This window comes from Argopecten irradians, chromosome 3, assembly GCF_041381155.1.
Source record: "Argopecten irradians isolate NY chromosome 3, Ai_NY, whole genome shotgun sequence".
NCBI classification, from domain to species: domain Eukaryota; kingdom Metazoa; phylum Mollusca; class Bivalvia; order Pectinida; family Pectinidae; genus Argopecten; species Argopecten irradians.
The window spans coordinates 9095507-9122996 of NC_091136.1; the positions used below are offsets into that span (position 1 = coordinate 9095507).

At 36.9% G+C, this 27490-nt stretch overlaps 1 protein-coding gene across 1 annotated transcript; it reads left to right on the forward strand.

The window, feature by feature from the left end:
- Positions 1–26420, forward strand: LOC138317495 (uncharacterized). The gene is made up of 12 exons (XM_069259216.1): positions 1–354; positions 12382–12684; positions 13357–13611; positions 16002–16247; positions 17019–17315; positions 17489–17827; positions 18764–18871; positions 20907–20949; positions 21391–21422; positions 22599–22635; positions 25092–25378; positions 25590–26420. Exons 1-12 carry the CDS (start codon positions 318–320, stop codon positions 25628–25630), a joined length of 2025 nt encoding a protein of 674 aa, XP_069115317.1. The 5' UTR covers positions 1–317; the 3' UTR covers positions 25631–26420.
- The last annotated feature ends 1070 nt before the right edge of the window (positions 26421–27490 follow it).

The following is a 27490-nucleotide window of genomic DNA, read 5'->3' on the forward strand; positions in this document are numbered from 1 at the left end:
CAATTCGGCCTTTACAGATAAACAAGGAAGTTTTAGACCTGACCACAGGGTACAACAGACCAGACTTTATCATTATAAAATGACTAAAACGTTATAATGTCATACTCAACTCTTAAGTTTTAAATCAAGGATGATTTTAGTTGTTGTTGATAAGAACATTTTCGAGTGTACAACTTAAGAACAACGTGTGCTCAAAGCCGGAACTTGTATGATCCAATGTTGGTTTTCGTTTTCGTGGGGATGTATAAAGTACGACACTTACACTACACACAGAAGACTTCCGCACAGCAATAGAAAGGATTGTAGACGGGATAGTCATGTTGTGGATTACGCTCCTTCTATGTTTAATTCAAGGTAAGTTAAATAATCTATATAATGATCTGTGGAATGCGTTACCCATGAGGACAGATTAGGAGAGTAAGACAGACGGACGGATTAGTGATAGAAAGACGGACATAAGGGACAAATAGATATTAGTAGATATAAAGAAGAGGAGCGGACAGATTGACAGACAAAATGGTAGATAGACTGAAAGGCCTGACGGACAGACGAGCATGTTGATTGATGGACGGAGAAAATAAACGGATAGATTGCAATGTTAATAGTTAAATAGCAGAAAGAACGGACGGAATAAGAATCTTACATGATGTCATCAAGAAATTTAGACGATATTTTTTCGTATTAGTACACCTAACCCACACATATACATACAGACAATCACAGTTTCTATACTCAAAATTCAAATCTTGACTTTATTTACTTAGTGATAAACGAGCTCCTTGGGGAGTACGCTCGTGTTTGAAATGTCGCATACTGGAACTGTTGTGGACTGTCACTTATATCCTTACGTATGCGGATGTACACACGTGTGTGTCAAGTGGTGAAATGTGTCACTCACAAGAAAGGCACACGACATATATCTTATTATGACGTCGAGAAGGGGTGGGGGGTGGGGGTGGGGTTAGTTAGGATGGGGGTATATATATATATAAATTCAATATCATATATCTGTTCATTCATTTTACTTTTACCCCAGTCTGTGTCCGTCTGTTCTTGATTTCTCCCTACTTCATTCATTCATTCATTCATTCATTCATTCATTCATTGTCTATCAATTATTTGTAATACATTATAAAACGAAATAATAGTTATAATATTACAGTCCAACTCGGTTTATATACATTGTGTATTAAAACGAACTCTGAAGCTTAATTCTTTATTTGGGCTTTCAATAATCATAATAACAACGAGAAATGTCAAAATAATTAAGCTAAAAGAAAATCTCATTAATTTCCAACATCTCGCTATTTCAATAGATAAACAGTATTTGGATGTATCATAGCCACAGTAACAAAACTCGATATGTCCAATATTTTAACTTAATGAGTTCCTCAAATTGAATACCGAGTAGGCCCATACAAATTAGCCAATATCTTAATTGCGAACACTTCATACTATACTAGTAACATTGTTTTCTACATCCTAAGCGATTAGGGTTCATAAATGAAAAAACTACCTGATATTAAAATTCACTACTCTCCATTTTGGGAGGTGTCCCGATATTTTACAAGTAGACTTCAGTCTGTGAGTCTCTTTTTCGAAACTGTAAAAGTTGACAGGTGGCAGGAACTATTATTAGACCGAAGGTGTTTTATCTGAATCTAACATGTCCTGATAATGTCATATCATTGGACGTCAAAAAGAACACGAAATAATGTCAAAGTAAACACAGATATATTCTCTATGGAGCGAGGTGATGATAAGGATTTGTATTTTAATCAAATGAGATGAGAAATATTTGTGTTAAAGTGAAAATTGTACCCAGAGTCAAAACCGTAACGAAGAAATGTATAGCAAATTATGTCAAATGTCTTTATATCAAAGCCTTCTCTACGAGATACAGATGCACATTAAACTTTTTCCGCCAGAACTTCCTGGGTCAAAGTTTAACAAACAAGAGAGGGGATAAATAAGCTACGCACAAGGGTCCATCCGAGCTCTCCATCCCGGAAATAAGCTGACCTCATAATGAAGCGTACTTCCGTTTTATATATCGAGCACATGGAGTAGAGACATAACAGCTAATGTTAAACTACACAGGTTAGAAAAGATGTTGTTAGATATCTTACATCAGTATTTACTCTTTGAACTGAGAAAAGTAATTTTATAATAATAAATAAAGGCACAATGATGGCAACACCGTCCATAATTAAGGTCATCTACGTCCTCCGAATCCGTTTGTACAATCAGGGGCGTCGGAAGCGAGGGGCAGGGGAGGGGGGGGGGGCAATTGCCCCCCGTTCCCCAGGACGGAGGGGGGCAAACATGTCTTTTTGCCCCCCCCCTTTTCGCCGAGTGAAATGTTCTTAAATATGAACATTTGAAAGAAAAAAGGCCCCCCTGCACATTTTTGTACTTCATTTTAGAAAATTTTCCGCGGCGTGGCGCGTTAAAACTTTCAAGCCCGTAATTTTCAAACCGTTAATAATTAAAATTTAATACACATGAACTAGACTAAAATGTCCATCAAGGGATTATACTATCCAAAAAATGCTTCTTAAAAGATTAATTTGTTTATAAGTCTTAACAAGACAATCAATTCATTATTGTTTTGAGTTGCACAACAATGTGCCGATGGTGTGAATCCGGTATGTTCAGATCGAGCTGGGTTGCATAATGGAATGAAGACACTCACAATTATCATATTTAAATGCAGGTAACCTTAAATCGAACAATTACCGTGTTAAGAACGCTTTAAAATCATCAAAATGCATCGTTAAACTCATCTCAGCCATTCTAAATCGTATTTTTTTTCTCGGGGGAGACCCCCGGACCCCCCAAACACCAAAATCTCGCAACATCGGCGCTCGCAAAATCACAAAATGCAGCGTAAAATTCATCTCATCCATTCTAAATCGTAGATTTTTTTCCTGGGGAAGAACCCGTACCCACCAAACACAAAAATCTCGCGCCTTCGGCTATCGCAAATTCAACAAAAAACAACGTAAAACTCGTCTCTGACATTCTAAATTGTACAATTTTTTCCCGGGGGAGACCCCGTACCCCCCCAAACACCAAAATTTCGCGCCTTTGGCGCTCGCAAAATCGTCAAAATCCATCGTTAAACTCATCTCAGTCATTCTAAATCTTTAATTTTTTTTCAGGAGAAAGGGACGACTTATTTTTTCGTATTAGTACACCTAACCCACACATATACATACAGACAATCACAGTTTCTATACTCAAAATTCAAATCTTGACTTTATTTACTTAATGATAAACGAGCTCCTTGGGGAGTACGCTCGTGTTTGAAATGTCGCATACTGGAACTGTTGTGGACTGTCACTTATATCCTTACGTATGCGGATGTACACACGTGTGTGTCAAGTGGTGAAATGTGTCACTCACAAGAAAGGCACACGACATATATCTTATTATGACGTCGAGAAGGGGTGGGGGGTGGGGGTGGGGTTAGTTAGGATGGGGGTATATATATATAAATTCAATATCATATATCTGTTCATTCATTTTACTTTTACCCCAGTCTGTGTCCGTCTGTTCTTGATTTCTCCCTACTTCATTCATTCATCATTCATTCATTCATTCATATTCATTCATTCATTGTCTATCAATTATTTGTAATACATTATAAAACGAAATAATAGTTATAATATTACAGTCCAACTCGGTTTATATACATTGTGTATTAAAACGAACTCTGAAGCTTAATTCTTTATTTGGGCTTTCAATAATCATGATAAAAACGACAAATGTCAAAATAATTAAGCAAAAATGTATCTCATTAATTTCCAAAATCTCGCTTTTTAAAATGGATAAACAGTATAGGATGTATCATAGCCACAGTTACAAAATTCAATATGTCCAATAATTTAACTTAATGAATTCCTCAAATTAAATACCGGGTATTAAAAATTAGCCAATATCTTAATTGCGAACACTTCATACTATACTAGTAACATTGTTTTCTACATCCTAAGCGATTAGGGTTCATAAATGAAAAAAAAACAACTACCTCGATATTAAAATTCACTACTCTCCATTTTGGGAGGTGTCCCGATATTTTACAAGTAGACTTCTGTCTGTGAGTCTCTTTTTCGAAACTGTAAAAGTGGACAGGTGGCAGGAACTATTATTAGACCGAAGGTGTTTTTTCATAGTACTCTGGCTTTCACATTATCTGAATCTAACATGTCCTGATAATGTCATATCATTGGACGTCAAAAAGAACACGAAATAATGTCAAAGTAAACACAGATATATTCTCTATGGAGAGAGGTGATGATAAGGATTTGTATTTTCATCAAATGAGATGAGAAAATATTTGTGTTAAAGTGAAAATTGTACCCAGAGTCAAAACCGTAACGAAGAAATGTATAGCAAATTGTGTCAAATGTCTTTATATCAAAGCCTTCTCTACGAGATACAGATGCACATTAAACTTTTTCCGCCAGAACTTCCTGGGTCAAAGTTTAACAAACAAGAGAGGGGATAAATAAGCTACGCACAAGGGTCCATCCGAGCTCTCCATCCCGGAAATAAGCTGACCTCATAATGAAGCGTACTTCCGTTTTATATATCGAGCACATGGAGTAGAGACATAACAGCTAATGTTAAACTACACAGGTTAGAAAAGATGTTGTTAGATATCTTACATCAGTATTTACTCTTTGAACTGAGAAAAGTAATTTTATAATAATAAATAAAGGCACAATGATGGCAACACCGTCCATAATTAAGGTCATCTACGTCCTCCGAATCCGTTTGTACAATCAGGGGCGTCGGAAGCGAGGGGCAGGAGGGGGGGGGGGGGCAATTGCCCCCCGTTCCCCAGGACGGAGGGGGGCAAACATGTCTTTGCCCCCCCCTTTTCGCCGAGTGAAATGTTCTTCATATGAACATTTGAAAGAAAAAAGGTCCCCCTGCACATTTTTGTACTTCATTTTAGAAAATTTTCCGCGGCGCGGCGCGTTAAAACTTTCAAGCCCGTAATTTTCAAACCGTTAATAATTACAATTTAATACACATGAACTAGACTAAAATGCCCATCAAGGGATTATACTATCCAAAAAATGCTTCTTAAAAGATTAATTTGTTTATAAGTCTTAACAAGACAATCAATTCATTATTGTTTTGAGTTACACAACAATGTGCCGATGGTGTGAATCCGGTATGTTCAGATCGAGCTGGGTTGCATAATGGAATGAAGACACTCACAATTATCATATTTAAATGCAGGTAACCTTAAATCGAACAATTACCGTGTTAAGAACGCTTTAAAATCATCATAATACATCGTTAAACTCATCTCAGCCATTCTAAATCGTAATTTTTTTCTCGGGGGAGACCCCCGGACCCCCCAAAACACCAAAATCTCGCAACATCGGCGCTCGCAAAATCACAAAATGCAGCGTAAAATTCATCTCATCCATTCTAAATCGTAGATTTTTTTCCTGGGGAAGAACCCGTACCCACCAAACACAAAAATCTCGCGCCTTCGGCTATCGCAAATTCAACAAAAAACAACGTAAAACTCGTCTCTGACATTCTAAATTGTACAATTTTTTCCCGGGGGAGACCCCGTACCCCCCCAAACACCAAAATTTCGCGCCTTTGGCGCTCGCAAAATCGTCAAAATACATTGTTAAACTCATCTCAGTCATTCTAAATCTTTATTTTTTTCAGGGGATACCCCCCTCCCCGGATCCCCCAAACTCGCACGCTAATTTGCGTATTCATTGATTTCCTGTTATCTACGCCACTGTCTATAGATGTGTACAAGGATAATATGTAATTATATCTGAAAAATTGTGTAACGTTAATACAGACTGGTTAATTTGTTAAAGATAATGATTACTCCCCAATGCAAATAATGAGTACTCCCTGAACCGGATGTAGTGAACCGGATGTAGTTATTACACGTGGTCAATACACAGTGCAGTTAAACAAGTTGCTGTTTGTTCTATCTAATGATACCTAAGGCAAGAACGCTACATGGTGTCAGAAGTGGGATGGAAAACACACAAACATTGTAAGGTATCATTTGACTGTATGTTTATGTGACAATCGAAAGGAAAAAATATACAAACAATGTCAATTCCGTCAACGTCACAAGGCGCCCGCGCTTCAGCCCCAGCTAACCCAGTTCATGTTAACATACCAGCTTTCAATATACCATTCCCTCCGAAATTAGATCTGAAATCTAATCTTACTCAGTCATGGAAGCGTTTTAAACGTGTATGGGATAATTATGAAATAGCTACGGGTTTGTCAACAAAAGATAAAAGCCTAAGAACTGCTACATTTCTCACATGTATAGGCCCTGACGCCCTGGAGATATTTGAAGGGTTTGAATTTGAAACTGAAGATCAATCAAAGGACATTGAAGTTGTTGTACAGAAATTTGACACTTTTTGTGTTGGGAAAACAAATGAAACATATGAGAGATATTGTTTTAACAAGAGAGACCAAGAACAAGGTGAAAGCATTGATACATATGTCTCTGCCTTACGCAATTTAGCGAAAACCTGTAATTATGGTACCCTAGAGGACAATCTCATCAGGGATAGAATGGTCATTGGAATCCGAGATAACAACTCAAGGAAAAAACTCCTTCAGGATGCCAAATTAACATTATCTTCATGTATTGATGTGTGCAGAGCTAGTGAAAAAACGTCAAAACAACTACGAGAGATCACTCAAGAGGAGGTACAAGTTGTAAGGCGACAACAGTCGAAAGGGAAAAAACATGAAAAAACTTTCGGTAGCTCAAAGCAAAAACCTAGTGAATGTAAATTCTGTGGACGCATCCATGCACACAAAAAGGAAGCATGCCCAGCATGGGGCCAAAAATGTCACAAATGTGGGAAAACCAACCATTTTGAGGTCAAATGCCCATCACAGAAGTATCAACAAAAGAGAAGGCAGAAAAAGGTCCATTATGTAGATCAAGAGGAAAATCAAACTACTGACTCCGAGTCCGAAGATTACATGTATAGTATAGAAGAAGTAAATGCCTGTGGTACTAGACACAAAAAGAGAATAAACGCATTGGTAACTATGGCAGGGAAAGATGTCGAGTTTCAACTAGACTGTGGAGCAACAGTGAATGTTCTACCTTCAGAGTTATACTCGTGCATATATAGAGATAAAACCTTGAAATATCTCAAGCCGTCCAAAGGAACCTTGGTAATGTTCAACAAAACACAGGTAAAGCCTGTTGGCAAGAGGAAATGTCTTGTCAAGAATCCTAAAAACAAGAGAAAATATATCTTCGAGTTTGTAGTGGTACAAGGGGGAGTTAACCCTATACTTGGGTCACAAGCGATCCAGGAAATGAACTTTATCAAGGTAAACACCAATGTTATCAAGGAAGGACCAGGACAAATAAATCAGATAGACAGCAAAATGGCCACAAATACAGAAGATGACCTAGCTAAAGCCTTTCCAAAGGTATTCCAAGGAGAAGGAAAGTTAGATGGCAAACTACATTTGGAAATTGACGAAAATGTTCAGCCAGTCAAACAACCTGCAAGGAAACTACCCATAGCATTGAAGGAAAAGGTCAAAAGGGAACTAGACACCCTAGTTGAAAAAGGGGTCATCTCGCACGTGCAAGTACCGACTGATTGGATATCATCCTTGGTCGTCGTATCAAAACCGTCCGGAAAGATACGCCTTTGCATTGATCCACAGCCCTTAAATAAGGCACTCAAAAGGAACAACTATCCTACACCTACTATAGAAGACATCTTGCCGGATCTACAGAATGCGAGACTTTTTACAGTTGTAGATGCCAAAAATGGTTTCTGGCATGTAGAGCTAGATGAAGAAAGTAGCTTGTTAACTACTTTTGGAACACCGTGGGGACGCTATAAGTGGAACAGAATGCCATTTGGTATAGCCCCTGCACCAGAGGAATTCCAACGAAGAATGGACCAAGCCCTAGAAGGTCTTGAGGGCATTAAGGCCATTCATGATGACATTATTGTTTACGGATGTGGCAATAGTGACGATCAAGCTAGACTTGATCACGACAACAAACTGTTTGCGCTAATGCAAAGATGTGAAGAAAGAGGTGTTTGTCTAAACAAGGACAAAATCAAGTTAAGACTAAACGAGGTCACCTATATGGGACACATCATCGCGTCAGATGGACTACGCGCTGACCCAGACAAAGTAAAGGGCATTGCCGAAATGCCAACACCTAGAGACAAGAAAGAAGTCCAGAGGTTACTAGGCATGGTAAATTACGTACAGAAGTTTGCCCCGTGTCTCTCAGAGACAACAGCACCACTAAGAAAACTCCTAAAGGATGACAGCGAGTTTGTGTGGGATGCTAATGTACATGGACAAGCATTTGAGGACATTAAAGTAATACTTCAAGTGCTCCAGTGTTGAAGTATTTTGACCCAACAAAGGAAACTGTCCTACAGTGTGATGCGTCCCAGTCAGGTATGGGAGCATGCTTACTACAAGAGGGTCATCCAATCTGTTACGCATCAAGGGCGTTAACTCCTACAGAGGAAAACTACGCTCAAATTGAAAAAGAACTCTTGGCCGTTGTTTTTGGCATGGAACGATTTGAAAATTACACATATGGAAGGAAAATCCTAGTCGAATCGGACCACAAACCTCTAGAAATCATCTGTAAGAAGAGTCTAGTAAGTGCGCCTAAACGACTTCAGCGCATGCTGCTGAGGCTGCAGCGTTTCAGCTTCATGGTTGTATACAAACCAGGCCCAGAGATGCACATGGCTGACGCATTAAGCCGAGCTTTTGCGCCATACGAAAAAAACGCGGGAACAGAGATCACGATCGGAACGAGACATTGAAAACTGTCAACCTGGTGCAGCATCTTCCGATATCACCTGAGAGATTTAAGCAACTACAGACTGCTACAGAGGAAGATGATGAACTTACTCAGTTAAAATCTGTGATTCGGAGAGGTTGGCCAGACAAAAAAGACTCACTTCCTGAATGCCTAGCATTTTATTTCCCCTTCAGGGAAGAACTGACCATTCAAAATGGTATTGTCTTCAAAGGAGATCGAGTCGTAATACCACAGAGAGTACGAAGAGAAATGATTGAACGTGTTCATTCATCACATATAGGCCTACAGGCATGTCTCAGACGTCTCAGAGAATGTTTATACTGGCCGAGGATGAACAGCGACGTACAACAGTACATAGAGAGATGTGACATTTGCAACTCTTACAATGATGCACAAGGGAAAGAACCGTTAATGAGTCACGAACTACCGTCACGACCATGGGAGAAAGTAGGCAGTGATCTTTTCGAGTTCAACCAGAAGAACTATCTGATAACAGTAGATTACTATTCAGACTTCTTCGAAGTAGACCGTTTACACAATAAAACGGCAAAAGAAGTAATTACAAAGTTGAAACGAAACTTTGCGCGCCATGGAATGCCAGATACGCTCATTACTGATAACGGCCCTCCGTTTCAAAGTACAGAATTTCAAAATTTTGTAAGGACATACGAGATACAACACACCACAAGTTCACCGTATCATCCAAAATCTAACGGGAAGGCTGAAAACGCAGTCAAGACAATGAAGCGACTGATGAGAAAGGCATTGGAGGATAAATCAGATCCCTACTTGGCATTACTTGAATGGAGAAACACTCCAACAGAAACACTAGGCGTGTCACCTAATCAACGGATCTTTGGCCGAAGGACAAAGACACTATTACCAATGTCGACCACATTGCTGAAGCCTCAAGCTTCCAATGATGTCTCTGAACGCTTACAAAAACGGAAGGAAACTCAAGCGAAGTATTACAATCGAACAGCGAAAGAGCTGTCAAACCTGAAAGATGGCGACACTGTCCGTATCCAACCAGTTTTAGATCGCAAAGGAGAATGGACAAAAGGAAAGGTTGTGGGAGAGCCGGTTAATATCCGCTCATACAAAGTTGAAACGGAAGATGGTAGAACATATCGACGTAATCGAACATTCCTACGCAGGACAAAAGAACCTTTTCAAACATCTGAGGTTGAACTACCCAACACACACTACAACAACAAACCCAACAACCACCAAGGGAGCCCAAGGAAATGCCTTCGCGAGAATCTGTGCCAGATCCAATTCCGTCTCCAGCTGCTGAACCAACCAGAGTGTCGACGCGAGTGTCCAAGAAGCCAGCATACCTGAGTGAATACGTGACAGCTGTTTACTGGGTGTGATTTCGCGTTCAAGACAGTGCCTTTATTAATAATTTTTTAGTTCAGTTAGTTATCGTTACTAGTTCATTGTGTTACAAACTAGTCATTGTGTTAAATCTAGTCATAAATAATGGACACAGTTAAATTGGTTAAAAGTGATTTATTTGGACTCAATAATGCATAGTGTAATTGCTAGTCATAATTCTAATTACAAGGCACAAACGCGTTATGAACTGTAATTTCTTTACTTGGGAGTCACTCAAATATTAACACTGTTAACTTCTTTTTAGAAGGGGGATGTAACGTTAATACAGACTGGTTAATTTGTTAAAGATAATGATTACTCCCCAATGCAAATAATGAGTACTCCCTGAACCGGATGTAGTGAACCGGATGTAGTTATTACACGTGGTCAATACACAGTGCAGTTAAACAAGTTGCTGTTTGTTCTATCTAATGATACCTAAGGCAAGAACGCTACAAATTGTATCAACTATTTTTTGTGGGTGTGATGGGCGCGATGGGGAGGGGGGTGTTATGAAATATTGAGGACCCCCCCCCCCCCCCCCCCCCCCCCCCCCCCCCCATTACGTTTCATCTTCCTACGCCACTGACAATGGTAAATAAATCCTCGTTACATAATCGAATACATAACACCAAACAAAGCATGAGTGAGTTAGGCATTGGTGTTTCGAACAGATAGAGTGTCTAGATCATAGAATACACAATTTATACAAATACGTACATATATATGGGTATATTCAAAATAATGAACATACCTATAATTGTAAGCTTTTATTCGGGATTGACATACTCCCCTGACAAAGTGTTAAGGTAAAGGATAGTTATGTAACATTAACAGGACAGTACTTCCTGGTACCAGGTGAACTATCAGTTGTTATCTATAATGTAAACATTGAAAACAAATCTTAAAAGGATTGGGTGACAACGCCATGTCTCTAGTATTATCATATTTAAAATATCCGTAGTCAAATCTTTCAAATGAAAAGAAACCTCGTATGGAGTCCAAGGTTATATTACTTAAGGTCCACTATCTTCGCTATTAACATAGAAGACGCATGTTGGACATCTTGCATTTGTATGGTGTAGCAATGTCATCTGAAGGCATCGATATACATTTTCATAGGTTATTATTGTTTTAAAAGATCTATTTTTTGTTTCGGATAGGTAGTGGGCCTTGATATAGATATTTTCACGATATTGTGTGATAAGAGTTTATTTTCTGGTATGTCACAAAGTTTCCAAAATTCCATCGCCAGCCCTATCAACCTCTTGCATGTTATGGTGTTATTATACGTACTGCCATCATTGCAACATAGAAGGCGACTAAATCTGGGATATATCGTGAAAGGCGACTAAATCTGGGATATATCGTGAAAGGCGACTAAATCTGGGATATATCGTGAAAGGCGACTAAATCTGGGATAGATCGTGAAAGGCGACTAAATCTTGGATAGAACGTGAAAAGCGACTAAATCTGGGATATTACCTTCTCTGAAAACGTCCTCCGACTTCTGGTCTTGAGTAAGTGCTCGCCACGGAAGTGGTTGCCTTGTGTATTGTCCTCAATCCTAGATGATATACCAACGTATTTAATATTGTAGAAGTTTGTACAACTCATGATGCCAGAAGTGGGACGACTATATCCACCCGCTATTACTGTAATATATGTAGTATATCTCAATGAGGAAGCCCCATATACTATAGAAATTTCACTATCACATCGAGACACTTCTAGAGATGCAACAGTCTCCTAATACATCCATCACATAAACGCACACCGCTGTCAGGGCAGCTGACATTAATTCCAAAAATAGTCAAATCTTAATAATCAAAACATACCAACCGAAATATCTACAATTACAAAACTGTTTGATATTATTTTCATTATGTGCCCTTCTTCTCAAATACGAAACAACAAGCTTTTCTCCTAGAATAGCTATGCTGAAGTGAAATGAAATTGACCGTTTATTATAAAAGATAATACATGTCACCACATACTGAAAAAATAATATAGATAGTATAGACATAGATAATAATGTATGACTATTGCAGGAGGGGACATGCAAGCAATCTGTGCCACATGGGAAAGAGTGGCAATTCTCTGAAGCAACCCCGTCCAAAGTTTTATCTATTATATTATTTATTCTTCAGCAAGCGGGATAGCTGGAACGTGCACCGCCGGTTTAAGAGAACTCGTTCCTTTCCGAGAGGGACAGACGGCGACGTTAATATGCACTATTGCCCAATGTGTAAATTACACGGGGACATACCCACATCCGGTCACGTGGACTAGGGGAAGTACCCGAGTAACCACTGGAGTGACGACAATTGGAATCAACACCGATGAAACCATGAGTAACCTTACTATCACCATGGAGAAATCCTACAACGGACAGATCATATTATGTAGCTCTCCTGCTGCTAACAATGCATCAGCGAAGCTAAACGTCACATGTAAGTATTAACTGTAGCATAAATGCATACATGCCCCATAGGTAAACACCAAATAAGACTTCCCTGTTCTGGATGTAAAACGTCCTGTTATCCTCCCGACCGCAGTGATAGAATATGTCATCATAAAAGACTTGTTGACGGTAGTTTTATGCATCATATTATACTACCATTAAAATGAAAATTGGCTGATGCCATGAGAACAGGGCCGCTTACATGATTTATATAAAAAAATACTCCTGTTAAATCAATGTATTTTTCGAAATCAAGTTCTTATAGATTGCAAATTGTGTTATATTAAAAAAACACCCAAAAACACCACAAAACAGCCAAATCAGAAAGCATTGTTAAAACAATAGAATATTTGTCATATAATCGGGGATACTTTTGACCAAAACAGACTACGAAAAAGAAAATGCCCCCTGGTAAGATTCAGCCGTCCTGTGTACTTTCTTCTGTATATACAAACCTGAAATCTGGTATAGATCTACTGTTATTGGAAAATTAACAAATACAAACTTGCAGTCAACTCAAATTGATTTGTTAATTAATTAAGAAAATTACAGCAAGATTTTATATTTTATTTCATAACAACTTGATTTCTAGTTAAAGAATACATGTAATTACGTTCGAATGAGCGAAACTGAGTATGCGTTCGATCGACTTTATTTACAGTTAAACCAGATATCAGAATAGATGCCCCAGAAAATCCTGATGATGTACGTGAAGGTTCCACAGTAAGCATGTTTTGTAACGTTGTGTCCAGTAATCCACCTCCAACCTCGTTCCAATGGACATTCCGGGAATCAACAATGTCTTCGGACCCAAGACTGTCATTTGTTGCCAGACGAAACGCCTCCGGTGTTTACACCTGCAGCGTTAGCAATACTGTAGGGACATCACAGAGTAGTAAGGAGATCGACGTGACATGCAAGTATCGCGGAATTACGTATCAAATACATGACATTTATAATTTCTCAGTTAGGGTCATCCTCGATACTCCACGGGTTACTATTACTGACGTTATTTCCACCCCTGGACTATCTCATAGTAAAACTGTAGAACAGAACAGGTTATTTCGTCCTTTGATGTACATTAAAAGAATCTAAACTGTACTGTAAATCGCGCTAATATATATATCCTCGCTAAAAAATCATGATTTACAGATTTTCGCATTTGCACTAAAATTTGACTTCTCTAAAATAACTGCGTTTACAGTACATACTGTTGATGAACACCAACTGCTGCTTCGGGTAGGTAAAAGACGACTCCAATATCTTCTGTAGACAGCGTCATCATTTCGATGGTTAGTAGTAGGTTATGAGACGTAAATGTTCAACACAGCCTATAGAGAAATACTTTGTAATAAAGTTGTGGATTCCTCAAGAAGTATTGGGCTGTCTGTCTTTTGCACCATGTTTATAAATGGATGTTATTCTTGTCCGAAAGGTTTACAAATGAGTCAGAGATGGCGACGATATATTTAAAGATCTCTCAACAACAGGTAATATGTGATTGAACTGGACTGTCGACAATAGATGGGATCATCCTCTCTATATGATTATACGTATTGATTTCTAGCGATAGTTATTGTGACAGTGTAACAGTCCATCTTTGGTAGTCTGGTGTCATGATGGCGTTCATATTAAACTAAAAAAGGTAGGTCTGAAATCATACAATACCCCCAGTCAGTCTTTGTCGCATTACCGGTGACATCTTTGAGGATGTCATACAATTTAGATATGCAGTTGATACAAGGTGGATTGGAAGGTTGAATATGTTTTACGTTATGTCTAAAGTCATTAATGGACGGCCTGTCGTATATGTAATATATTGACTATGGTGATTCTGTGTTTTGGAAGACTAAGGAAGAACATTGGAAATGTTCTTGTAATGGCTGAAATCTCGTAAACTACTTAGTGCTACTAGACTAAAGCATACTGTAGAAAGGCACTGAACACTACAAGGCACCTGATCATTATAATGACAACGGTCAAACCAGTCGTCCCACTCTTATTCCCAATATCAAACAAGAGCAGAAATTGCCATTTAAAAAACTATGGTATACGTCGACCAGGGGACTAAAACCAAAGCCTCCCTGAAAGGAAATACATTACAAGGCAAACCGACGTCAAGTTAGGGAACTGGGACGTTTTATAAAACCTTAAAGTCTGGAATGGTTTCCTTTTGAGTTGCTTATCAATTTAGCAGTTACTTTAGCGACTTTTCGTCTATTGGAAGTTCACCACCTAGAATAAAGATAATTTATTTGACATTTAGAAGGAAAATGGTTATCCACTCTGTGACAAAATTATCCGTCGTAATAATAGAATCATTTTTTACCCAAAATAGTTGTGACCAGCGTGATAAATACTTTGTATGCAGTCATACGGTATGAAAAACCATTTAAGCTGAATATTGTATAACTCTTCGACAGTCTGTAGGGACTAATGCCATGGCTGATATTTAGTATGTTAGAAGCTGTTCTTTCTCTTCAATTGAAGTTCCAAATGGACTAATTCCATATCCCGCTAACACGTTATTACCATCTTTTATAGATCCAAACTGGGATCTCTTATTAGTCTAGATCTTCCCACAAATATTTGTTTATTTTGCTGTATTCAGTATTTTGTATTTGTCTCTTGGATGGCGCATTTCATTATGAGTTGAGCGCGAAGGGCGCTAAAATTAGAATACCGCTAAAATTAGTACACGTGCAGTATCTCATTTAGACCTATTCGTTATCTCCTTTTCATGGTTTCATCCCTGAGCTATACTTCCGAATCTACAGTCCAGTCAATTATCTAGCTGACCTGTACGCTGTCTAAATCGAAGGTCAATTGTTTTCACCATACGCCATTTTTCTGAAACACTGAACAGCACTCGGTAACATTTTTTCTATTTTTCGTGTTATGTTTTGCGGAGGTGATATTTTTGCACGCTTGGACTTTCATCCTTTAGATCGTTTAAACTATCATATTGACTTTTGAAATGTGCTAATTTTGTAGTATCTAACAGTGTTGTTGTACTCCATCGACGGCTACTCTAAGTGGCAAGGCCATGCTATTTTTACTTTTTGTCGATCTCGGAAAAGCTTCTTGTTGTTAATCATATCCTGTATGACTGTTGTTGTGATTTAGAAATGAGAAATTTTTAGAAGTTGACGCACGAATCCTAGAAGGTAAAACTAGCTCATAGCAACCTTAAGCTTTGCATAACCTTAACCACTTATTTATATTCAATCATGTTTAAAATTGGAATACTATTCGATTTGGAAAACTTTATTCAAATTGCTGAATACTTCATTACTGTTAATATAGATGGTCCAGGTTTGGTATCGCTGTCTCCTAACACCAGGCGCTATGACGTCACTGAAGGGATTGACATCATACCCGTGGTCAGTTGTAGTGCCGAGTGCAATCCGAGCTGTACCTACAGTTGGAGTAGTACTAACCAACCACTTCTAAACTTGTCATTGGCCAGACGACAGGACGCCGGAGTCCATACCTGTTCAGCTGTAAATAAAATTAGCACCTCTTCTGCTTCCATCACTATAGTTGTCAATTGTAAGTTGCACAACTATGCTAAAATTATTTTTAAGAAGGTAATCTTCTCTTCAAAAATTAAACCCATAGCTCAAGGAGAACTTTTGTTATACATGTATCATATTTGCACCAGAGTATTTCTTGATGTGAGGATCATATTGATTTTCTGAAATTCTCCTAATGTGAGCGAACAAAAAATATTATAGCCTAATAGATATAAATACGCTTTTAAGAGTTAAACCCTCGTTAAAAGTCTTATCATTTTAAAGTCTTGCAATTAAAACAATCCGTACCGTATTGATATTCACGAAAAGTTCAGAAATTGAAAATTTAAATATGTCTCTGACACTTCTTGCGCCAATCTAAGCTTAATGTACAATTATAGAAATAGTGAAAAATATGATATACAATTATGAGTTTGATTCTATACATGTTGTGACATTACTTGGAGTATTGAGGTTTGAAACACATTGCCACTGTTTTTGACACTGAATTAAACACAAGATACTGCAGCCTCCCAAAACATTCACACACAGCAAGACATTGCATGGACGGGATACCTCCTTTACATGACCCTGGTTTTTAGTAGGACGTTAAAACTAACAAACTAAACCAAAGAAACACAAGATCCGCCATTACTTGTTCAGTAGTTTACATGGAAAATATTTCACTGCTGTATTGTGTCATGTGTTTCTAATTTGGCCTAAAGATGCCAAGTAATTTAGCATATTAACTTGAAATGCTCGTTCATAATAAAGAGAAGATTATAGGTTAAGTGTTTGATGTTCGTAGATCCACCAGACATATCGTTCGGAGGAGGACAGATTGCAGAGGAAGGCGAAGATGTTACATTGAGATGTGCAGCAAATGGAGTGCCCGCCAATTATACTTATCATGGATGGTATCAAGTGTCTCCATCTAATGACCAAACAGTTCAGACTGGAGATGTTTCAAGCGATGGATTGATTCACCTGTCTTCCCTGTCTTACATGCATAATGGAATCTACCACTGCTCGGTATCCAATGGCGTGCCGACGCCCGAAGGGGAGCCTATCATCACAGGGACTATAGCCAAATTAAGGGTAAATGGTAGGTAGATTCCAGGGAAACACATAATGGTATACAGTAAAAGTGCAATTTTCAATTTTCCCATTGTACAGTGTGATACTGGTATACAGTTCCAAAGACGGTTTTATCATGGGGTGAAAAGCTCAGATGTAGATGAAAAGATAGAATGATAAAATCATTGTGATATGTTACAGGTCCGTTCCACGACCTCGAGCCCAGCTACGTACGGACGGGAGTCCCAGGTTCTGATTTCGAATTCCTCTTGACCTTCTTCCAGTTTTCATCATCATCAGCAGCATCAATCTCCTGGTTCAATGTGACATCAGGGGAACTGATCAGTCCTTCTCGGGGAAATATCACATTAGAGAGCATTAAATATGAGACGAAGTTCTTCTCAACGGATGTCACTGTTGACGGTTATAGTGTTGTAGCTACCATCAATGACATTACTGACTGGGATTTCGGCCCTTACCTGCTTTATGTGGAGAGTTTGGAGCAGACCAGGATAGTACATATAAGGATTGATAGAGGAGGTATGATACGTGGGACATAGTCTCCTCTATATGATAGATATATTTGTTAATTTTCTATTTTTAAAGCTTTGTATTTAAGTTCATATTGATGCTTCCTCGATAGTCCATGAAGAAAACTCTTCACTTGTCTACACAACCTGCAAATTAAACGTTTTTATGATATTGTTATTGCTGCTAGAGGAGAGAAGTTTACCAGTAGAAACAGAATTGTCTTTACTTTAAGAACTTAACATGGAGATTTGAAAAAAAATAAAAGCGCTGACAGTTGTAAAATTATAGTAAACAATACTCATAAAAACTGATTTCAAATATTCCACGGCGCCTGAAATATATAAGAAGGACGTAACTGGAGGTATAGTTTAAAGTCTCGATGTTGGATTGGACTTAACGTCACACCAACAGCTTAATTGTCATAGAAGGACGTTACTTTTATATTGTTATATCTATTTCAATTTCTAAATATTTTATTGACAAAAGATATTAAAATGTCAATAGGATTAGACATCACTCATATCCTATCTTAGTCTTCACTTGATATTGGTATTACAATAAACAAAACACTTTAAGACCCTTCGCACGCTTACATCCGGGCCATCGAAAGTGATTTGCATAAGTTGTATAACTTGTTTCGCAATCGATGTAAAATAAAGACAATTTATTTTCAACAAAACAATTATGAAACATATATACACGATAAGGTTTATGAAGATAAGTGAAGGTAATTTGCTGACGAAGAAAGGTATATTAATTATTCATAATTATTGTAAGTCTATAAAATAGCATTTAATTTCTATTTCTAATGTAACAGCAGAATTTATAGTGACATGATTCTAAATATACTTGATAGTATGTCTATTTGGTGATATATTTTTTTTTCTATTTGCCACAACAATGATTTCTTCTGTATTAACGTATATAGATATTTATGACTCACAGAGGTTTCCGCCAGTCAGACGACAAATGGATGGATGGTATCGACTATCATCTTACTTATATTACTCCTTGTGTGTATACTGGCGGCAGGTGTATGGTTGTACAGGCGAGGTAATGTATATATTGTATATTTCATATTAATATACCTCTACTTTATTTACGCTATATAAAAGTTACTTGGTTAAATTGACTAGCTCCCAACTTTTTTCTAAAAACCCTCTCTCAGCTGTGTGTTAGTCTTTGAACTAACACACCCCTGGAAGCTAGCACACACCCGGACTCGGCTATTTCCGTTTAACCAATCAGGTTCGAGGTGGGCGGGACTTGTTTCTGATCACGCCATCAGTTGCCAATGTGACGTAACAATCGGACGGAGCTAGTTTCCGATCATGCCATCTCCGTTGACGTAATCAAACGACGTTAGTATCGATCGGAAACTGTTACCGAACACGTCGTCATGTTTAATTTGTAAGTGTGAGGTTTGTGAAAAATGTAATGGGGTCAGAGGACAATACCTCTTATATGTACATGTACGTTCAGTTGCTATGTACTTTTTAGGCTATCTGTAAGTGGCTAACGTCTCGGAATTTCAATGATACATGTATAATTTTAGCATTATGCCTAGTGGTATAAAATGTTGAAATATTGAGAAATCATAACAGAATCAAATTATAACCAGCGGTTTGAATAGAAGCAAAACAAAACGGACATAGAATCACAATTATCACCTGGGGAAATAGACAAGTCTCGGAAAACCAGAAACTTGCGTTATCCCTCAATCCCATACTTTAACTGTATACTGTTAACCACCTTTAAAACGTCGTTTCTAGATTTTGGGATTTCAAAATAATAAATTTTAGATTTACATTCGCGGGATAAAAATTCATATCAATATCAGTAAGGTACTTATTCATTCACAGAAATAAACTTTCTGAATGTTGATCGCGAGATTCTCGAAAGGTAATGCATATTTAGTTGATTCATTTTGTCAAAACATTTCGCTTTCTCCTTTTTGATGCTTATTCGCAAGGTGAAATTTTTGAACATTTGACAATTTTAACAGTAATAAGTTATTCATGTCATCTTACTGACACATCTCTTTTTTCAATCGCGGGTTTTTAATTTAGCGGAAAAAATTAACTTGCCTTCGGATATAGCGAAATTGAGTCCCCTGCGAATCAAATAAACTATACACTGACAGTAGTTTTTACACTATACTCACTGGTTTTGTACATATTAAAAGTTATTTTAACATTAGTGACGTCATAATGGTCACGTTCTGGGTGTCAGTTAAACCCTCATATACTTCACTTTGCCTTGATTAGTTTATATAGAAGGAATAACAAGTAAATGTAAATATATGTGCCATAACTAGGCAAAACATTTAACGTTTTTTTTCCTTCAGTAATCTATTGAAAACCACCAGGTTCATGAATGTAAAAATCATTCAAATGTATAGAAAAAACATTTATGATGCCTTATTAACATTATTTACAGCAATGCATTTATGCACTGTAAAATTATTGCTTTTATGCCTTATGTATGTTTCGATGGAAAATCACTTTACACTTACTAATCATACTGTAAAAATGTGAAATGAAATTGTAGATCACGGCTTAAATTCATGGTCTTACCGTATACACTTATTTCGCTGCACTGTAAATGTAAATATTATGATTTTTGGCAGTACTTCAGAAACTTATTTTCATTTCTCATATACATATCAAATCAAAACCTATCCATTGTTTGTATTGTAATTCTTAAAAATTTTGCTAACTTGTGGCGGCGAATAACGTATTAAAATCTTCTTAATTTATGGTTATGAAAATTACAGTACATATAACGCTGACTGAAAACGAAAATCCGATGCATCTCGTAAGCATGGTTCGCCGGCTTTTAGTGATGATATACCTAACACATTAAAATTTACATTATAACTAAATCTATATGACCACATTCAAATGTCTAATGCGAACACAATACCGCGCTAGCTCTTTTCTCCCCTGAACAAGTTATATCAAAAATATAAAATCTTGTCTTTCCCCTTCGAAAATAGGAAACTAATTAAAATTCCTTATCCTCGTCTTTTCATCACGAACTGGTTATCTACCTGCAAAATATATTTCATTTGCATTGTTTTTAACAGGGTATTTGTCAAGATTTATTGGAAAGGACAATGAGAAAGAAAGGTAATTTGCTTTAATATGCTCTGTTTTATTTAGTTGTGATTATGATGAATTTAGTATCGATCATTGCTTATTTTATGAGACAAACGTCATATTTTCAGTAAAAAATAACGTAATTTCCGCGCATAAAATATTGACGTTAAAATCGATACGTGTACCGAACGCAAGGTCATAATGCCACTACCTATAAAACGGCGAATTTTAAACATATTAGACTACATTAAAACAATCACATTCATCACACAGTTTTCAACTAGCAAACTTCCCTTGTTATTTTGTGCTGAAGTTGTAAGGAATTTCGACAGAAGAGACCCATACTGTAGGTTTCGTTGTCAAGTTTGTTAGACTGCCAAACATGTATGAATATTAATATGTCATCAAGTTCAGTTCTGATATAATGTGATGATTTTCAAATGTATTGTTGCATATCTGATGATGTTTCAGTAACATAGAAGACGCCGACCAAAACAATAGCGGTGAGTACATACTTATGTATTATCATTTTCCTGATCCCAATATTACTTAATTGAAAAAAATGACATTTTTCCAAGTGTCGCTTTCACCTTTCCCAATTTAATATTTCACTTCAGTGCGACTTATGAACTATTTTACCAACACGATATTGTCTCTTTGATGTTACATGTACCTATGCATTACTTCAGTACCATTTAGGCGTTGTTTTAGCGTCTGTATAGCATTACGATAGTGTCGTTATTTTAGGGACTTGGCGACTCAAAGACGCTGCAACTGTACGGTACTAAACAATTTGCTGGATTCGATATATTTGGCTGTGAATATTAACGTTACTCGATTGTCTTTGAACGTTAAGATGTATAATTGATCGTAGTGACTCTGACTGTTGTATGAGTAGGCAGTAGTATATACTGAGATAGTTGAGAGTACTTCCGGTATGAGTAGGTAGGGAGCGACCAGTACACAGGGATATTCACAATAAATACTTCCTGTTGTTGCATAGAGGCTGAGAACAGCTTAATTGAATATACGAAATAAAATTTTCGCGTAATTTCGGAAGCGACCTAGAACAGAAATTCAAAAGTTACGCAAATTTAAACGTATCTTTGAAAGCACCAGTGACAGTAAAATTTCTTGATCGTGAATTTATGTATTAATGAATATAACGAAGATGTGAAATGTTTTATACACAAAAATAACGTGGTTTACACTGATATGATATAATAAAATGTATTTGAAAATAGATCAAATGATTTAATTAATAGTATGATAGATTCAGGAAAACATTCATAGCTTTTTAAAAGTTAAAATTTCATTACAAACAAATTATACCTATGATAGAAGATACCTGTTTTCGGTATGTTTTTGTCAGCTCTGATATGCTTTCAAAGAGCGAATAAATGGTTACTGGAAAAAGGAGTCTTTTTTTGTGATTCTCATTATATGTTGTTACACGTATACATAATGTGAAAACTTCATATCAGAACTTCGCTTGATTAATTAAATTTAATTGCTGTTTTCATTGAGCTCATATGATAATAAAAAAAATGGACCAAAGGGAACAACATTAAACTATTTCTATTTGTTATATATATCTTCCATCGTTAATCTTGATGTCCGAGTTTGAGATATCATTGCTGATAACCACAAGTCATAAATATTTTCCTTTTCTATTTTAGAAACTTTGACGGCCGATGCTATGACGTATGATCCGAGGTAGGTGATTTCGTACCATTTAGCGCTTATATACAAGTGGTGTATATTTATATTTATGCATCTACACACTTAAGTAACAACTCAACAACCATATTGAATGAATAAGGCCACCCTCACAGAGGGTGACAGGGTATTTATTAAATCAACAGCAAATGATAATCAATAAAATACATGACAAAATTTATGTGAAATACACATAAAACAATATTTGCTTCAAGAATTAAATAAACCAAAAAGCCAATGTGGGGTTTACAAAGTAAAAACCGCCTGAAATACACATAAAACAATATTTGCTTCAAGAATTAAATAAACCAAAAAGCCAATGTGGGGTTTACAAAGAAAAAATCGCCGTTTAGCCCGTATGTGAGATATACAAAATAAAAAACCTTTATAGGGTGGGAAAGGGCGGGAATTCAAAAATAAAGTCTAAAAGCCAAATTCAAAACAGGTTAAAACTGTTGAGGAGGAAAATTTCAATATGGCTGCCTGACGCTTAGGGTTCTGATGAAATATTTGGGGTCTGGGACCCCTTTCGGACACATTGACCAATCAAATGCCCTTCCTCTATCCCAAAGGGGCATAACTCGTACCGACAAAATGTAAAATCCATACAAGGGGGCATAACTCGAATTAGTCTATATGCTGAAGAAAAGGACATTATTAACACAAACAAATTCTACAAAAGTCTAATAAAATAAAACTTGTATTGGTGTTTCCGATGCATAAATTAAGCTAAATACTTAGCTGCATATCTACATAAATGGGATGCAGAAGTAATTACAACAGTGCAGATAAAATGTCGTCGAGAGGCGGTCTGCCCCTTCATCCACACACACACAAAGGATTATTAGTTTATTGTTTATGTGTTGATAAAGTGACAAGTCGCCTCGAATTTCATAGTATTATATTGCTAACACAAGCCTTATATATAGACACATGATACAGACACAAGGTAGCTGATTCTCAAAATTAACTTGTCCCTTCTATAAAACAACTGAAGTAAAAGGTAGGCTCATTGTACCGGTATATATGTAAAAGTAAAAAAAACCGAAGAAGATCGACGGGGATATCATACAAAAATAAGACCACTTTTCAAGAAAGGAAGAAAGGCTCGCACTTTAAAGTGATATGTGGCATAAGTGGCCGAAAATATTGACATGCTATTTTGTCTTAAGTAATCTATTGGAAACTATCTAGTTTGATGAATTGAGGTGTGGAAACCATTCCAATGGACAAACAAACGTTTTTGATGCTATATAAACTGCAGTTACAACATAGAATATATGCATTGTAAAATTACTAATAATACTGTTAACATGTGAAATGAAGTTGTAAACCACAACTTGGCTTCCTGGTCTGATCGTTTGTACCTCACTGCGCTGTAGATGTAAATACATTTTTGGCAGTACTGAAAAATCATTTTCAGCATTTGATTGTTCTTGTAGAATTTAAAAAAAAGCATTGATACACTCCCCCACTCCCGCAATGATTCAGGTTGTCTGTCTGTCTGCCTTGTGTGAGCTATGCCCCTTTGTTACAAATTGATTGACCATCTTCTCCTAAACTATTGGAGAGAATTCAACGAAATATGGTGTCAATAATCCTTATACAGCGTTGATGTGCGTATATATATATCGGAATAACACACCTATGCTTTTTTTCGCAGTTACCCCTTTGTTAAAAACCATCGTAATCTGTCGGTTGCTTTCCTGGACGACAGGTCTAGTTTGTCTCCTGGACGTCAGTTCTAGTTGTTCTCCTGGACGACAGTTCTAGTTGTTCTCCTGGACGACAGTTCTAGTTGTTCTCCTGGACGACAGTTCTAGTTGTTCTCTTGGACGACAGTTCTAGTTGTTCTCCTGGACGACAGTTCTAGTTGTTACCTGACTCTCTGTATAAATGTAAATGAAGTAATTTCGCCTATTAACCGGTCAATTGACCGGGGCGGAACGTTTGCATGCGATAATTGTTGACGTCATAATTGATTGTTGACATCATAAACATAAACACCAACCCAATAAACTGTTTCCCTCGGACTCCGGCCTCGGGAAACAGTTCATCGGGTTGGTCCCAACACCTCGGGAAAGAGTTTTGACTGTTGACTGAAAAATCATGAAACAACTGTATATTGTTCTCCTGGACGACAATTCTAGTTGTTCTCCTGGACAACAGTTCTAGTTGGTCTCCTGGACGACAATTCTAGTTGATCTCCTGGACGACAGTTCTAGTTGGTCTCCTGGACGACAATTCTAATTGGTCTCATGGACGACAGTTCTAGTTTCATAATGCTGTGAAAGAATAAAGTTTATTATTCTTTAGTTATGCCGGACAGCATGTCATCATTGAAACGGCTAGCCGTGTCTATAGATTTTACCTTTTAAACTTCAAATGCATAATGTCATGAGAATAAATGTGTTTAATAACGTGTCTTACTGTTATCCCTTAATATTTTACAGTGTTTACACTCCTCTACAAATAAGGTCTGATACCGTAATGGAGAGTCATTATAGTAATCTTCAGCCTAAATCTGAACATACATACGAGTATTTGAAAACCAAAAACAATAGTGAACCACCTGCTGACCACGGAGTTCCACGATTAAACCCGGAATCACCAACAGAGGCAGCTAGTTTGTACCAGAATGTAAACATTACCGCAGAGAGTTCCCATGGTAATAAGCAGAAAGGAATGCCACCGAAACCTAAACCGAAAAAAGCAGGAAAAGCCCGTAGAAATAACGAAGGTAAGAGAAGAAAAACATTTTATTTTTCTGTAGATGTTCATTATTAACATGCTCTCTGAATTCATATTTCAAACTTCGTATTTCTTGTTAATATTTGGTTTGCATTGTTTTACATATTGCATTAACTAAATCGCATTTATATTCAAAACGTTGTAAACGAACGAGGTTCCGATATAAAGTTGTAATAAATGGCACATTTTGAACGTTTTAGGCCACCACAATGGAGCTTTTACCGAACAGGATGATTTATGATACGTGTGGGATAAATCAAACATTAGCAACACGATCTGGTGTTACATAGTCCCACTGTCTTCATCGACAGAGATTAGCATGTTGGTCAGGATATTACCAGGGTATCTAAGAAAGGAGTGTCCTTTTCTATTGCGTACAAACGCCAGGCCAACCTCGATACTCCAGAGGTTCGGATCACCTATGATCTCTGCACCCCTCAAAGTAAAACTGAAGGCAGCTTAGAGGAAACAATCTGAACCAATCGCAGGCCTGCAAAGATTTCCCTTGAAGACTACAGAGGGAGCGACGCCCAACATCAAAGCCATACAGTAAACCACAGTGTACCGATATTCGGCTCTTTTGATGTACATCAAAGGACTAAATTACCTGTTCTGTTCTGTTGCCTCCAGGTTTACCACGAGATAGTTAAGGGGTGTAAAGATCGTAAGTGATCGAAACCCCTTGAGTTTCGAGTATGACGAAGATGTTGGTTACTCTTAATCTTGAACAGGAAAATGAAGGACAAATGACCATGATGTAATGAGGGTAATTGACACAAGTCACGTCATAATTGTTTACTGTGTAACCTATTAGCAACGTAACGTTGATGCAGGTTTTATGGACAATAAACGCTGTTGCATTTACGGGTTTATGATTAAGTTATGATAACTTCTTTGGGTAGGATTCCTACATACTGAATATAATATGAATTATTCGTGGACATTTTCTTACATGGTTTGGATCTTTCAAATATTTCGTGTAAGATTATTTGTAGTTAGCCGCTGGAACATTAATAAATGAAACAGGATTCGTTGTGTTTTATATGAATTTTATACCAACCACAAATAACTACGAACATTTCTAAACGACAATAACTTGTTATACAGTATGTAAAATTCTGGTGAGTACGATATCAACGGCATGATGTTACACAATTACTTCATACTCTAATTACGCGTGTTAATTACATTGGTAACAAGGAATACGTTAAGATAATATATAACAAGATAAGATTTATTCTATTCCGGGACTATCAAAAGTCCTCTGTACCAGACTCATATAGATACATAAGTAAATATACATTAATATTCTATGATATACATTATACAAAATTATGGTTCTCTCTGATGCATTGTCGATGAAAGTTTTAAATTGTCGCGTTTTAAACAAAACATGACAATACATATATTTTTCCATTTAGAGAATAAGATAGTATGTCATGTTTATTCCTTGGAACATCCATACAATGCATGCTGTTACTGTTGATGAGGCAAAAAATAAGGCAATTAAAACATATTCAATGATACGAGTATAGATGTATTTTTAACAGACATGATATATATTAATGCTTTTTAATTGTGTTGTTAATATTTGGTCGTAATGAGGTAAATAACGATGCTCGTAAAGTTACCTAAAATACTCACAATAATGAAATTTGTGTTTTTTAGTTGTTACAGAAAAGTTATGAAATAAAGATTAACATGTTTTCTTTTCTTCGGACAAGAAAACCGAACGAAATTTATTTAGGATACAAAAATACAATGTTTTCGCTCTATAGAAACCTTAAATTGTCAATGATCAGTACATTATCATTATAAGTTATCTTTCTTTATTTTATAAATTAAATGTATGCTTATCTGTATTTATATAACTCAAATATTAATATCTTTATCCTTAAAATAAATAACAATATTTAGTTAATATATATACATTATGTATATAACATGGGGAATAACACTGCTATGATAAAATAGAATAACACTGCTATGATAAAAGGGCAAAACTATTAACCTGCCAAGCAGCATGTATTAATTTAATAAATCAATTTGATTAAATGCTTGAATAACTTGAGGCATCTACATAATTCAAGCGTCGGCATGA